Here is a 16,396-nt window from a genome sequence, read left to right on the forward strand (position 1 = left end):
TTCTCGGCTGACCACAACCCCTGAGCTCCAGCAGGAACAAGCTACCCTGAATGAAGCGGGGCATGGCATCGGGATCATTGTACCCCTGGTCGCGAGGCCCACCGCTTCTAGCAGCCCTCGGCCAATTGCCGGCTCATGGCTGAGCCTGGGCAGCCACCCAAGTCTAAGTAGCTGCCCAGCTAATGCTAGATATGGTGTTCCACTTTTGGGTCACCAATCCAGCTAGACTTTAGGTTGTGTGTGCTTTCCTTGTGTCTGACGGTCGTTTTCTTGAGGTTTCCCGAGTTTTGGGATGCTGGTAGTCTCTCACCACATTTTCACTGAAATGAGTAATGCCATTTCATATAAGGATTTTTCTACGGCCAGCTAGTCTGTTAATTGACAAGAAAGAAGCGAATATTCGGAAGACGGACATTACATCCCTTTTCAAGGACACTAAGCGAGTGGCAACCACGATGAATAAAAAAAAAGAAGAACCAGCATTACGGGGGGGGTTAGCCCGTGATACACCCGTGAAGCTGGTATGACAAGACATCTACAGGAGATTTTCAATATGGCACGCAGTTTGCAAGAGATTGATGACAACATGGTCAAAGACATTGAATTCGCCTATCGTCTTGACGACAGTGTCATGTCCTTGTACAACAGCATATTTGTACAAGAAAAGAAACGGCGGTCATCATGTTCGTTGTGGGCTGAAACCTCTCGGAGAAAGAAGCTCCTCCTGTTGCCCCTATGGCGCCCCCTGAAGATTCCACTGATGGAACCAATGCCCCTCAAATCTGACTAAGAGGACTTGGACTAAAACTCCCAATCACCTGTTTTTTTTATTTTTTTGATCAAGCTGATAACTATTTTCACTGTGAGTACAGTACTTAAAGTATTTGCATTTTTTATTAATAGATTATATTTAGATATTAATACATTAGTCTTTTCATATGTGTAACTAATATTTAATAAATACATCTCTTGATAATTTTACTTGTGTAATTGTATTTTTGTATAGGTGCGAAAACGTAATATGGTATGTAGTAATAATAGGGGTGATCCTACTTTGCAGTTTTTCGATTATCGCGGCCATGTCTGGTCTACATTATCCGCGATATTCGAGGGATCACTGTATGTACTTTTTGAAAACATTTTTGTTCACTGGTGTACCGTATTATCCCCCTCTCTCTAACTCGCTCTCTCCTGTATTCTCTCGTGAAGGGCACAAAACAACCATATAAATGATGATTGACTGAGTTAAAATAGAATTGCAATGACAAATGGGCGTGAAGTTGGGCACGCATTGAGACAATCAGATTAAATCTTGGCCAAGAATATTCCACAAAGGGCTGCATCAGTGGGTGGTGGTTTTCATTCTAACCAATTAAATGGACACCTTTTTACCACTTTGGTTTTGTTCTAGTGCAAAATTTCATTGCATTCGGGTGCTGCTTGTCTCTGCAGAAACTTCATTGATTAAATTGTGTGCACTGGATTGGTTGCAACAAAAACCTGCAACAAAATCTGACCCGGAAGACTGATTTGGATACCCTTGATTCACAATACAGTGGTACCTCGAGATACGAGCTTAATTCGTTCCGGGACTGAGCTTGTATGTCAATTTACTCGTAACTCAAATGAACGTTTCCCATAAAAATGAACTAAAAACAAATTAATTTGTTCCAAACGTCTGAAAAAACACCAAAAATAGGATATTGGATTGGAAAAACATTTTCTGTTTGTTCTAATTTGCCATCTATTAACAAAGTAACAAATAACTAGTGGTTTAATAGTAATAAAATTAGATGGATTTCGCGGAGGGGAGAGAGGCTCAGAGAGAGAGGAGGGAGGGGGGGGCAGACTTTTTGCACGGCAACGCGCTCGTAACATAACATAAACAAATTTCAATGAACTTGTATTACGATGCAGACACACTCAAAAATAAATTTAATCTAACCTTACACTAAACTTAATTCTAATTTTGTTTTACATTTTTATACCTTTCTTCCCCCGGGTTGGCTCTATTTGCCCTGTCTCCACCCTTACTTTCAGATGCAACCTATCAAGGGTTGTTTGCTTTTGTCTTCCCTTCAAAATATTCAGAAAATGATGCACACAAATGTCCTCACAATAGGATAATGCACGACCACTTGCCAACTTGCCCAGGAAGTCGTACTCCTCTCGTATTAGCGAACAAGCTCCGCCATTTGCACTGACTAACGGGGGAAAAAACACTGAAAAAATGCAACGTTCCGCCCAGTGCTTGTAGAGATATTACACGAGGGAGTTGCAACCAGAAAGACAGTGCCCATGATGTTTTTATGAGCAAGCAGCCTCTCGCGTCCGCTGTATGCTCGTATATCAAAATTTGTCTCGTACCTCAAGATTAATATTTGCCCGAAATTTTACTTACTCAAATTGCTCGTATGTCGGGGCATTCGTATGTCCAGGTATTACTGTATACGGCATTTGACTCGCCCCATCCGACAGCAACATTATCTCTTTCAATGCCATTGACAATGATGGATGCCCAATCGTGTGGCTATTTTTATGCATTTGCTGTCATCCAATTCATTTGAACTGGGAAATATTGCAGTGAATGAGGATTCCTTTTAGCACTCCGGTCCAAATTGATTGGACGTCTATCGCCGTCAATTGATGCGAGTGAGATAAAATGGTTATATTTATGTGCTGCTCATAAGTTCTGTTGAGTAATTTATTGCATTGAATATTTAATTGAAATATTTAGGAATTAATTGAGTTCACAATTACATTCAAAGTTGGGGTCAAATTCGTTAGCATTCAAAATGTACTTGGAAGGAAAACGGTCGTTACTGTTCCTAATAGTAATTGTAAGCAACCTGACATCGCTATTTTTGCAAGTCACTTTTCCAAAACGGTGCTAGCTGGAGTATTTCCTATCAGGCAATAGTTGTGGCTGCCTTGCAGCCAGCACATGGGTCCTGATTCATATTATTCTTTTTCTTCCCTTGCGACATATTGTGGCATCGTCGATGCTATTTCATCCCGGCTTTCTGGTTTGCCCTCAATCGCTAAACGAGATGCCAAATGGCGAGCAAAACTGTCGTCCCCTATGCGTTACCGCTGGACCCCGCAGCAGCCGTGAACGTCTGACTTGCGGTGGGCGGAAGGTATGACTGTGGGAGAGGGAAAGGGAGCGGGAGCATAGCTCGCTGCGGCAGTTTGCTGCGTGCAGCGATTGACGCCGCGCTCTGTGTTCACTGCAAAGTTGGATTAGCCAAGCACAATGGTCGCTTGCGGTGACAGCAGCAGAGAGCAACATTTTGCTCATTGTGCGTCACTGTTGTGGAACGTTTCATCTCAGCCCCAACGGAAGGAGCTGGGCTGGAGGCGAACTGCGGGCGCCTTATCTGTGCTTGAAATTTTCATTCTGTTGTATTTTTTGCGATTTGAAGAAACGTTATGTAGCCCGAGTTTAGCAAATGTGTCAATATTAGCCCTACCTTTGAATCATATGGGCTTTTATGTTATTTTATTTTACGGAAACATAGCATCATAATATCGTAGGTTATCCCTCGGTTTAAAGGAAGATCCCCACCCAAATGTTGTCACACCGAACCTGTTGATTACACAAGCAAATATTAAAAGTTTTAAATTCAATATTAACATACTTTAGTGTGATCATTTGCCGTTAATGGAACAAGTATCATTCAACTGTTTTTATAAACCTTGCAACCATGTGTTTTCTTTTTTTGATCATGTGACCGTAATGAAATGAAGACAGGAGATTGAGTCTTCAATGGAAGAGACAGAGAAGCTTCTGGAGGCCAACGAGGAGGTAAGGCAGCTATGTAGCTATTCGGCCCTCTTGCATTAATACTTTGTAGCGCCACCTTTTGCTTCAACTACAGCTGCGAGTCGCTTTGGGTATGTCTGTCGGTTTTGCACACCGAGAGACTGAAATTCATTCTTTATTGCAAAACAGCTCGAGCTCAGTGAGGTTGGATGAAGAGCGTTTGTGAACAGCAGTCCAGCTATGCCCCAGATTCTCGATTGGATTCAGGTCTGGACTTTGACTTGACCATTCTGATACCTGGATACATTTATATTTGTGAGCCATTCTATTCTAGATTTGGCTTTTAAGTTTTGGATCATTGTCCTGTTGGAAGATAAATCTTTGTCCCAGGCCCAGGTCTTTTGCAAACTCCAGCAGGTTTTCTTCTACAATGGTCCTATATTTGGCTCCATTTATCTTCTCATCAATTTTAATCATCTTCCCTGTCCTTGGTGAAGAAAAGCAGGCCCAAACTATGAGGCTGCCACCACCATGTTTGACAGTAGGGATGGTACTTTCAGAGTGATGAGATGTGTTGGTTTTACCCCAAACATATCGTTTTGCATTGTGGGCCAAAAATTGGACTTTGGTTTCTTCTGAACAGAGGACCTTCTGTTTAGTGTGTCTACCAGGTTCCCTGTGGCAAACTTTAAACAAGACTTTTTATGGAGATCTTTGAGAAATGGCTTTCTTCTTGTCACTCTTCCATAAAGGCCAGATTTGTGCAGTGTATGACTGATTGTTGTCCAATTGACAGACTCTCCTACCTCAGCTGTAGAGCTCCGCAGTTCATCCAGAGTGTTCATTGCCCTCTTGGCTGCATCTCTGATCAGTCATCTTGTTCTAGATGAAAGCTTAGAGTGATGGCTGGATCTTGGTCGATTTGCAGTGGTCTGGTACTCCTTCCATTTCAATATGATTGCTTGGACAGTGCTCCTTGAGATGTTTAAGCTTGGGACATCTTTTTGTATCCAAATCCGGCTTTAAACTTCCCCACAACGGTATATCGGGCCCTCCCAATGTGTTTCTTTGTCTTCATGATGCTCTCTAAGCCTTATAATGAAGACAACACATGCTGTATATTAGCCTAGTATTAAAATGACTAAGTTGGCTACAAATATATCATGTGCATTCATGATTAAATGTTTACTTTACCTGCTCTGCTATATGACCCCGCCTCAAATTTAACTTCATTAGTATATTAATAAATTATTATTCATTGCTTTCATGACAATAAAGAAATGAATTAGAGATCCAATTTTTTATGTCAATTTCTTTTGAAGATTTGACAAAACAACAACAAAATGGAACATGCATAACGTGCCATTTCACCCTCTGTAACAATAGTGGTGGAATTTGGAGATGCAATCCACTTGTACAATTTATTTTTGCCTTCCTAATTTCTCCAGAAGTAATAAAATTGCACTTTTTCCTCTCTTTCCCAACTGGGTACGCGGCTGTAAATGTAGCATGACTTACCTGGAAATGTCTTTCCACATGAGTTCGCTACAAAAGCGAATATTTAGGCAATCAATCCACATGGGCAATAAATGCAAATGATTTGGTACAATAAACGTTGAATCCTTTATTTTTCTTCGTTATTTTTTTCTTTTTTCTCTTTTCCCCTTTGGCTCCATGGCCCATCACACAGTGTTAAGAATCCTGCTATAGAATCCATATTTAAAAAAAACCTTTTATTTCTCCCACATTTTCCAACATTTTTGAAAACCCCCCGGGGAGCCAATAGGGCAGCACTAAAGAGCCGCATTTGTCTTCAGGACCTATGGTTGCCGACCCCGTTCTGACACCAGACCAGAGACTGGGGACACCCTGAATCGGTGGCCAGCCGATCGCAGGCCTCAATAGACTGACAGCCATGCACACTGACACCCATACTTAGAGGCAATTTAGTGTCCAATCAGCCTACCATGTATGTTTTTGGAATGTGGAAGGAAACCGGAGTACCCGGACGAAACCCATGCTGGGGAGAACATGCAAACTCCACACAGGTGGACCGACCTGGATTTGAACCAGGACCCCAGAGCTGTGAGGCCAACGCGCTAACCACTCAGCTGCCAGGCTGCCTTCATTGTTTATTGTTCATCTTTATTTATACCATGTAAAGTAGCATCTTAAATTACTCGCTATATACCTTATCAACCAATTACTCCTTTATGGCGCATGCTTTTCTTTTGACCCACCGTCTTTTTCCACTGGAATAGGTACGGATCGGAGAGGGAATGCCTTTCACTTGTACTTTAGCTTTTGTATTCAACATTTCCATTCATTAAATTGGTTTCTAATTGCTTTATCATCTTTTTGCCTTTTTAAACCTCCTGTCCAATTATGTGTTCACTTTGCCTATCTTATTTCTTGTGTTTCAGGCCCAAAAGGCTTTCTCAGCTCGCAAGATCTCTCTTGGCAGTGAGTACACATCTATTTTCCTGTTTTTAATGTATTCCTTTATTCTAGCTGTGCTACAAAGTAGGATGACTCAAGTCACCAATTTTTAAAATTGCCACAAAACTTGACACAAAACTGAAAAGGCGTGACCCACTCGACAATGTGCTTTATTTGTAGTTGAAAATCTACATTCTTAATGGGACAATCACATGGAAGTCAATACAGACGCTCCCCAACTTACGAACGCAATTGGTTCCGAGCAATTGTTCATAAGTTGAATTTGTTTGTAAGTTGATTGTGCTATATTTTGTATTATAATTTATGTTTAAGGCCTATATAACTATATTGAAGGTTTATATAAGTGCATTTGTATGTTTAAGGCTTGTATAAGTAACACGCATTGGTTTGTACTGAAATTTTTTTTTTAATAAAATTGAGAGAATATGTACAGTATTGTAAAGAGAGAGAGAGATTTATGTATTAGAAACTGGCCGAAAGAAGCGATCTAACGACGATTGCAGTTTTCTTCTTTTTTTCATCATAAATGATGCAGTAGCACTGTATGGCATCATTCAATTGATTTGCAAACTTTGTGCAACGTTCAATATTTGGGTCCTGCTGCTCGATCTTTCTGTTTATAAATGGTACTGAATGTGCAACGCTCACCACTTTCTCACGCGCATCAAGCTTCGTTATTATTGCCACTCGTTTCAAATGAAATGGCTTGCCTCTTCCTTGCAACTCCCTCAATAGAAGCCTTTAGCTTTTTACCAACCATATTCAATAATGGATGCATGAGATATTTAATGATACAAATGAAAAAGGTTCGTTGCACACTGGAGATACATTCACGCACTTCCGCATTGCAACGAAGAAGAAGGTAGATGCTGGGTGAGCTAAGCCCTCACAGTGCCAGGCGTCGGTATTAGCGGCGGAAAGAAGCACTACTCGGAAAAAAATACAAAATCTAATTTACGAACATTTTTCAACATAAACGCAATTTGCAGACATGTTCGTATGTACCGTTGTTCGTAAGTTGAATGTTCGTAAGTAGGGGAGCGTCTGTATTAATAAAATCATTTATTTGGGTCAAAAAGTTTTGTTAACAAGCCTACCAAATTTGAATTGATGAAATTAGTGTTTAGTAAATAATAAGGGTTGGAAAAGGCAGAAATCTAAGGACAGGCTGTCAGCACTTAAGCACTAAATTCTTCTTAGCCTCTTGAGTTTTTCAGCGCTCATCCACGGCCATAGTTTGTGTTTAGAAACAAATCATTATAACAACGTTACTGTCCCTGCAGTGCAATGTTTGCTAAAAGGTTATCTGCACAACCTGGCAGCCAAGTCCATGCCAGAATGCGTAATTACGATATTTTGTAGTTCTGAGAGTAATTTAATTTGGTCAATAGATGGTGTAAGAAAGTTTATTATTATTTGATAATTCTGAACTTTTAAGACTTTTTTGTCCCCCCAATATTACTTAAATCTTCTAATATGACGCCAAAAGCAGTTTTATGTTCACATAAAACCTTACATCGGCAAAAGTTAAATCCCATTAAACCAAACAAATTTTGGATCACGGATCACATGAGCATAAGCAATAGAACTACTTTAATCTTCTAATGTGATTTTACAGTATAAATCTAGCAACAATACTATGTAGGACTTACTGTATTTTCTTGCCTATTAGCCGCCTCCATCTATGAGCCCCACCCTTAAAATTGCCTTAAATCGTTGAATTTTACGATTTCTCTCGTTATGTAAACAGTCAACAAAGGTGCTGGCTGGGTGGGGTGGGAAGTGTTCTCACTACAACTGAGGAAGTGAGCCAAATGTGGCTGTAAAAACTTGGTGCTCGTGGGACCGGTGCTGCCCGCACTCTTACCACCCTTATGAGGAAACACACAATATGCTATCATGAAAGTGACAATTATAATGAAATGAATGTAAGAGTGCTAATATGTAAGCACTTTTTGGTTTCAGTTTAGGAATCAGAGTAACATTGGTTGGGAGATCATGTTTGTTTATCCTGACAGTAAAGCAATTATTCATGTAATAATTCCATACATTTGTTTTTGCAGGCAATAAGTCTCCAGTCACAGGCAATGCAGAAGGGGATCAGGAATCTGGAACACTGTCTGGTCGCAAGAGGAGGTGGGGTTCAAGCACTGTGGCCACTCCCAAGAAACCTTCCATCAGCATCACTACAGATTCACTCAAGGTATTTAAAATCTACTGCGAGTGACATAATTTTGTCTAGACTGTAAATTTATATTAATCATATTTTCTCCTCAGTCTTTGATCCCAGATATCGGGCCCTGCGCGGCCCAAGACGCTGTCGTGGACCTGCACCCTGAGGAAGTTGTTTTGTCTGATGCTGAGGAAGACAACCGAGAGCCCTCACAGCAAGACCTCCAGATCCGGCGCACTGTCACCCAAGTAGGATACACAGCTTTTTACTTGTGCAGCTTTTGCTACTTCCATGAATGACAGCGAACTGACATGATCATTCAATTGAAGGAGGTGCCCTCAGAAATCCAAGAGAATGGACAGAGACCGACAAAGACAATATGTGAGGACTTGGTGAAAAATGACATCCAGGTAGACCAAAATAGGACTGCATCTGTTGAGGAGAAACCGGTTGAAGACATGGAAACCCAATCACCATGTCATCCTAACCAAGATGTTGAAATCAGCACTGGTAATACATATTTCACAATTGCTCTTTAATTTTGTTTTTTCTTGACTACTCCAGTTAGATATATCTCCATCAATGTGGTAGTTTAGTAAATATAACTATTATCTGTCCTAAAATGGGCATAATTTTTCATTTATAGGAAAATAGGGTCTCCCTGAAAGTCACTAAGCTCCCAAATATGGCCTACTGAAACCACATCAATTCTGCCCCGTTTAACGTGTTCAATTAGTCAGCATGATTGGAAGTCTATCATGAAATAAATATAACTTGCACAGTTTGCAATTTGTTCCAAGTCGATTAAATTGCAAACATGGAAATACAAGATACAGGATCCTAGCTGATATTCCCCTTCCCTGAGAAGTGTAGGCTAAGGAAACATCAGTTCTCTCATTTCGCTAAGCAGTGATAATTCCATACATTTACAAAGATGTGGCCTGCCCAGTACCCTAGGGTTTGGTGTAACCAATCAAATCGATGTTGCCGCCATGCCCATTTTGGGATGTCATTGTCCGGTCTGGGTGATGTCCTTTCAGTTCTCTTCTCCTGGCTTGGTTACTGGAAATAGCTTACATTATTTTCATATTTTATGGCTGAGAACAAAATTTACTTTTCGAAAAAGCAAGGTATGTGCTGATATTAGGCAAAGTATGTGATCCAATGCCTGACCCTCTAACAAGATGGGGCGAGAAACTGTTTGGAAATGGCTCCTTGAAACTGCAGTTTCAGCTGCTGTTGTCAAATGCCACAGTGGATTTTCCTCACCGACGATGGTTTCTGGAAGTATTGCTGAGCCTATTCAGTGAATTCCTTAACAATACCAACGTGGTTTGTAGTGCAGAGCCATTTAAGGACCCAAAGATCATGGGCGTCCAATTTCGGTTTTCCAGCCCTGATCTTTACGCTCACAGATTCAGATTCCAGATTCTCTGAATCTTTGGATGATGTCCTGGACCATAGTTAATTATAAAATCAAACCCTTTTCAATTTTTTACTGGGAAACATCTTCTTGATCCTTTGCCTATCTTGGCTTACAAGAGAAACACACTCTGAAAAGCCCTTTTTATACTTATGTTGTTGCCATGTCTCAAATTGGTGGCATTTGCTTTTCCAGATGTTTGTTATATCTGCAATTGATCATCCTTTAGCAAACAGACTATTTTCAGCCTCACAAAAAGTAGTGTAAATTTACCTCACAGATTTACAAAAAATAAAATAAAAAATTTGGATGAACTTCACCAATCAATTTTAGATTTTTGCAATATTTTCATTTACACAGAATGGGGAAACACCTTGATAAAGTAAGAAAAAATATTTCAGGCTGTCCTCAAATGAGTACAGTGGGTTAAGGACAATTCAATAAGGCTGCTCTTTGCACAGGTATTTACGAGGCATTTTTTTTTTAAAAGTAAGAAAATGCTAGGGAGAATTCACTTGACTCTTATAGTGGATCGGATCTGTGTTACCCTGCATCTCATAATCGCTCATGTTGGCCGTGTTATTGTCCTTTTGCGTCCATGCTCCGTGTTAGCCTCTGTTGATTACCTAAAAACACGTTTCCTTATCATCCTATTCTTCTCCTGAGTGTTGGTCTGGAACTAGCTTTCATCTTGCAACAGTGCCCTCGTTCAATGTGGTGGTTAGGTGGTGTAATTGCAGTGTAAAATCAAATTTATATTGAAAGTCTTTATTATTGTTGTTGACAAAAAATATTTCACGATAATTATCGTTTTCTCGCCCAGCTCTACCCTAGTGCACTAAATTCCTCACAGCACTGATTGGCCAAGCAATGTCATGTGATCATCTGCAGCCAGTGATAGCCAAGCGGGGCATCCCATTGTGTTTAAAGATGATGAGTCGTGTGTCTTGACCTCCGGCTCCACCGAACCCCTAGCGTTTGATCGAGCTCAGGTTACACAACCACTGTCCTAGAGTTTGTTTTGGAACAAACACTTGAAACAGGACAGGTGTGAAGGTCTCCTTAAAAATCATCTAAATGGGAAGAAATACTAAAACAATAAAATCGCAAGCCTCTGAATTTTATCGGAACCGTGCAGGAGCGATATAGTTAGACCACAACATAAAGGTTTTTCTTTTAACCCCTTTTTAGTGGCCGCGGGCAACAACCTCATTCGTCGCTCCATCAGTCAGCAAAAAACAGGCGTTTCCGTCACCATCGATGACCCCGTACGGACAACACGCCAACCATCTCCTCCACGTGGCAAAGTTTCCAGCATTGTTCATGTCAAGAATCTGGTGAGAAGACAAATACTAAAACGAATACTTTTTTCCATCAGCCGACAAGACTAAGGATATCGCTAGATCTGATGATGTGATCGGATATCTGGTCTGATCACACCATTGTCAGAGAATCGGAATAATGTGTAAAAGATTGGGGTTTTAAAGTTTTTGTTATTTTAATGTAACACATCTTTAGTCAGTAGCTGCTGTTGGTGGTGATACAGTATGGTTGGTATACTCTGCAATTGTAGCCATTTGCCAAATTCCCAAAAGTTAATTTTATTTTTCGATAATGTACACTCAGCACCCTATCTTGAAAAAAAACCCAGATGTAGACATTTTTCTCTAATTTAGGGGGAAAACACCTGAAATATGTATTCAGACACTGTGCTTACTTTTTATTACAACCACAAATGCCATGAATTTTCTTGGGAATGATGCAATAAGTTTTCCCACACATTTTCATTTGATTGGCTATGGTTGCCTACGCATCTTTTATTTACCGTATTTTTCAGAATACACTTGCACCAGCCTAAAAATGTACAATGAAAAGGGAAAAAACAAACAGGTTTCACTGTAGTATGTCCCATTTTTAGTCGTAATTTTATTTTCTCAGAGACTGAAAGTAAACATTGCACCATTTATTTCATTTCTAATAATAAAAGGAGAACAGGCTAACTAAGCTAAAACAAAGTGCAACTTAAACTATGTATGGAAATTATTATTCTGGCATCTTTTCTTCATCAAGTTAATGTAAGCTAATATATACACTTGGACAGCTATTAAGGTCCCATCATTATTCCACAATTGTTTATTTTTTGAATATACTTTTATCACATTTTTGAGATGGACAAGATAAAGATTAAGTACTTCTTGCTACATTAATATACAAGTGTGTTGTTCTCAATCAAAAATGTATGACTCATTCTTGTGCCTTCACATATGTCGTTTAGGTGAGGCCTTTTACACTCGGGCAACTAAAGGAACTGCTGGGCAGGACTGGCACCCTGGTGGATGAGGGCTTCTGGATCGACAAAATTAAATCTCATTGCTACGTTACTGTGAGTTACTTTGAATCGTGTGGGCTCCTCACCAAAGTTCTGCCCTACTAATAAGGAACCTTGCTTTATCTAGTACTCAAGTGCGGAGGAGGCTATTGCAACACGTGAAGCTCTACATGGAGTCAAGTGGCCCCAGAGTAACCCCAAAGTTCTTAATGTAGACTTTAGCCAGCAGGAGGAGGTAGAAATTAAAGAGATGCCATTTGTCTTTTTTATATATTTTTTAAAGAATAAAATGCTTTACCTTAACTATACATGCATTTGCTTGTAGCTGGACTTCCACAAAGGTTTGGGCACGGCAGAGAAACCCGGAAAAGAAGAGCAGTGGTTCGATTCCGACCATTTTCAAGCCGTAGGCCTGCCCCCCCTCCTTCCCAAGCGAGACCAATGGGCCGAACGAGAGCGTGAAATGGAACGCAGGGAGAAGGCGCGCTCAGAGCGGGAATGGGATCGCGACAAGGTCCGGGACTTTGGGAAACCCAAACACGATGGGGAGGCTGTTCCCCGGAGGTCACGTTCCAGGGAACGACGGCACAAGGAGAGGGCAAAGAGCAAGGACAAGAAGACTGAAAAGAAAGGTGATCAATCACAGAGGGTGAAGCAGTAGGACTGACATTTTACAATTGGGTTCAAAGTGACGTGACACTGTGATTAGGACAATTTTGTTTTATTTATTTTTTCACCCCCATTAGAACTCTCGTGATCATTTCAATACTGATAATACCCAACCAAGTGTGACATCCAACCAACCTTTTTTTTTCTCCCATCAGTTTCTGCAGAGAAAGCCGCTGAGGAACCCCCTGCAAAGCTTCTCGATGACCTGTTTCGCAAGACAAAAGCAGCACCTTGCATCTACTGGCTTCCACTTACTGATGAACAAGTACAATTCTGCATCCTCTTCCTACGAGACTCTCTTGGAGGTTGGTGTTGATTTTTTTGTCTTCTTCCTTTCAGTTCGTCGAACGGGAAGCCGCCAGGGCAGAACGCATGAAGGAGCGGGAAAAACGGTTGAAACAGCAGCAACAGGAAGAGGAGGAGAAGAAAAGGGATGACGAGCGGAAAGAGAGAAGCAAAGGCGCCACAACAGGAGACCGCGGCGAGGGGAGGAAAGACAGGGACCAGGACCGGGAGAGAGAGCGTGACAGAGATCGAGGGAAAGACAGGGACTATGAGAAGCGCAGGGATGGGCACCGAAGACCGGGGGCCAGTGGAGAAGGGGGCGCGAGGCGCTCTCGAAGCCGCAGCGAACCGCAAGACAAGAGGCGTTAATCAGCCGACAGAACCATCTCATGAGACCGCCACCCTCTTCCATTTGCCTTCCGCTACATGTACTGTGTTTCAACCGAGGGCCAGCAAAGGACCAACCCGTGTCGTCAGCCTTCAGTTGTGACCGGCTAGCACATGTACACATGGACTGGGACACATTGAAAGGGGACCAGAAAAGTTGCAGTGTTTGTATTTGTCACTCCTTGTATAGTGTATTCATGAATTTGCCATCGCTCCTTTCTTTGACTTTTATCCCCGCAGGATAGCAGTACCTGACCTTTCTGCCCTTCTGACTGAAAGTATTGGTGCCATCATTTGCTCTTTGCCTCCACATTTTAACAGTCTCGCACTTTGGATGAGGAGGACCTGGTGCTGCATGGAAACCAACAATCTTTTAAGCCGTCCTGCCTAGAGGGACAAAAAAGAGAAAGCTCGTCTCTTTGCAGAGGTGCGCTGACATCTGGCCCCGCCCGTGTGTGGCATTCTGTACAGACATTTTAAACATGTTTTTAACTGAGGCAGCTTTGGAGTATTTTAATCTTTAGGCAATGCAGTGTTCCTTTCTCCAGCTGTTGGGGAAGAAGAAGAAAAAATATTCTTGGAGACTGGTTGCGACAATGTCTGTCCAACCAGTTTTCTTTATGCTCTCTTCCATGATATGATGGCTCCCTTCCCTTGACAACCTTGGAGGCTGTAACCATACATGAGAAGAGGTTTTACTATTTTTCTGTTTTCTCACAAATGGTTTTAATATTGTTATTTTTACCATTTTTAGTATCAACGCTTTGTTTTTCATTTTGTTTTTTAATTTCCTCTTTGATTGCGCCTATCAATGGTGAATGTACAAATAAAAATTGGTAAATATTGACCTGCCTCTTATTCTGTTCCTCTTCCAGGTTGCAGAAATATCACAGTGGGTGTGATACATATATATTTCCGTGTTACAGTATCATAGTATTCATTCAGTCCTTTTCTGTACATCTTAGCCTCACAAGGGTCTCGAGCCTATCTCAGCCAACTATGGGCACCAAGGCCCCGCAGGGTACAAGAAGACGGACAACCATTCACGCTCGCACTCATACCTAGTGGCAATTTAGTGTTGAACCTATAGCCTACAACACATGTTTTTGGGACGTGGGAGGAAACTGGAGTACCCGGAGAAAACACACTCAAGCCCAGGGACACCATGCAAACTATGCACAGAAGGGCCAAATCTGGGAATAAACTCTCAACCTTAGAACTTTGAGGCCAACGCGCTAACCACCAGTATCATTGTAAGTGTTTCATGAATAGTCCACAAGATGGGATTCTGTCCCAAGTCTGGACACCCTTTCCTTCAATATACAACACCTACTGTAATGTGAGTTCTGTCTTGCCAAATCAAAGATGTTTATAATCTTTTAAATGCTCCCATTTAATCTTGTTCCCCCTGGTACTCTTGTGTGTCAATCACCTCTTTCCTCACCGCCTTTTGTCTTTGCTTCATTTTTCTGCTCTTGACGTCTAGACTGCAGACCGCAGCCGATCTCGTGTGTAATTACAGCCCATCGGTCGCTGAGCCTGACATTTTTGTGCCCTGATGCAAATCCAAGCGTCACGACCGGTGAATCTTCTGCCATCTTACTGGCAGACAAAGAACTGGGGCAGTTCTGACTTATACAATTTCACATAAAGGAGCGACTATAAATGGGATGCAGCTGCAAAAAACAAAACTAGGCCTGTGATGAAAGTGTACTTTAACTATACATAATCATTAAAATTATACTTAAGTAATGTAAAAAAAAAATACATTGTCTTGAGCAATCAGGTACATAATTTTAGATGATGCCACCACACATTTAGCATTAAACTTTTCTACCATCGGTTTGTAGTCGTGGTTTCTAAACTAAGCTAAGCTAAAACTAAGCTCCAGGCTATGTATTTTTACTGGGCCATCGAGAAGCATCTTATTTAGAATATTGGGATAATGGTAAATAATTGCCAAATATCAGAAAGTGACAAAAAATTAAACGTAAATTATTTGAACACCCTGCTATATTGCAAGTTGCCCCACTTAGAAATTATGGAGCGGTCTGAACTTTTTCTCTCTCTGCCATGCGTGGGTTTTCTCCGGCTTCTTTGGTTTCCTCCCACATCCCAAATACGTGCATGCCAGGCTGGTTGAACACTGAATTTCCCCTAGGTATGAGTGTGAGCGTGAATGGTTGTCCGTTTCTTTGTGTCCTGCGATTGGTTGGCCACCAATTCAGGGTGTTGTCCCCTGCCTGGTGCCCATATTTAGCTAGGATAGGCTCCAGCGCCCTCCGACCCTTGTGAAGATAAATGATCAGGTGTGTGTGTCTGTGTGGCAACAGTATAAGCACAATTAAGTTTAAAATAAACTACAGAAACTAATTAAGAATATGTTTATACAAGGCATATATGAATATTTGTAAGAATGAAGTCTAAAATGGCTTACTGAATGAATGACGAGAGAATTACCGTAATTTCTCGCATATAAGCCGTATTTGTAACTAAAAAATGACAACTGAATCAAGGGTCCGGCTAAAATGCGCACAAGACCGGCTATACTCCTTTTCACCAGTAGATGTCGGCAAAGTAACATTTACTATTTTTTGTTATGTTCTATTTTGCAGTACGAAAACAACCATTACTGGATGAATTAATTCCTTATGATATTGACCCTAATAATGTACTTTTGATTCATACAGTCGAGTGGTTAGCGCGTCGGCCTGACAGCTCTGGGGTCCTGGGTTCAAATCCAGGTCACGTCCACCTGTGTGGAGTTTGTATGTTCTCCCCGGGCCTGCGTGGGTTTCCTCCGGGTACTCCGGTTTCCTCCCACATTCCAAAAACATGCATGGAAAGCTGATTGAACACGCTAAATTGCCCCTAGGTATGGGTGTGATTGTGCATGGTTGTCCA

At 41.3% G+C, this 16,396-nt stretch overlaps 1 protein-coding gene across 1 annotated transcript in view; it reads left to right on the forward strand.

Annotated features, from left to right (window-relative positions):
* Positions 1–14,339, forward strand: part of acin1a (apoptotic chromatin condensation inducer 1a) — a 32,523-nt gene extending 18,184 nt beyond the window's left edge. The window contains exons 8-18 of the mRNA XM_077614608.1: positions 3,751–3,808; positions 6,190–6,229; positions 8,290–8,429; positions 8,504–8,647; positions 8,729–8,909; positions 11,014–11,159; positions 12,098–12,205; positions 12,279–12,386; positions 12,477–12,783; positions 12,976–13,085; positions 13,160–14,339. Coding sequence (XP_077470734.1) covers positions 3,751–3,808; positions 6,190–6,229; positions 8,290–8,429; positions 8,504–8,647; positions 8,729–8,909; positions 11,014–11,159; positions 12,098–12,205; positions 12,279–12,386; positions 12,477–12,783; positions 12,976–13,085; positions 13,160–13,474 — 1,657 coding nt within the window. The 3' untranslated portion in view covers positions 13,475–14,339. The remainder of the gene's footprint in view (positions 1–3,750; positions 3,809–6,189; positions 6,230–8,289; positions 8,430–8,503; positions 8,648–8,728; positions 8,910–11,013; positions 11,160–12,097; positions 12,206–12,278; positions 12,387–12,476; positions 12,784–12,975; positions 13,086–13,159) is intronic.
* Positions 14,340–16,396: the final 2,057 nt, after the last annotated feature.

The sequence above is a fragment of the Stigmatopora argus genome, chromosome 12, assembly GCF_051989625.1.
Source record: "Stigmatopora argus isolate UIUO_Sarg chromosome 12, RoL_Sarg_1.0, whole genome shotgun sequence".
Lineage (NCBI taxonomy): Eukaryota > Metazoa > Chordata > Actinopteri > Syngnathiformes > Syngnathidae > Stigmatopora > Stigmatopora argus.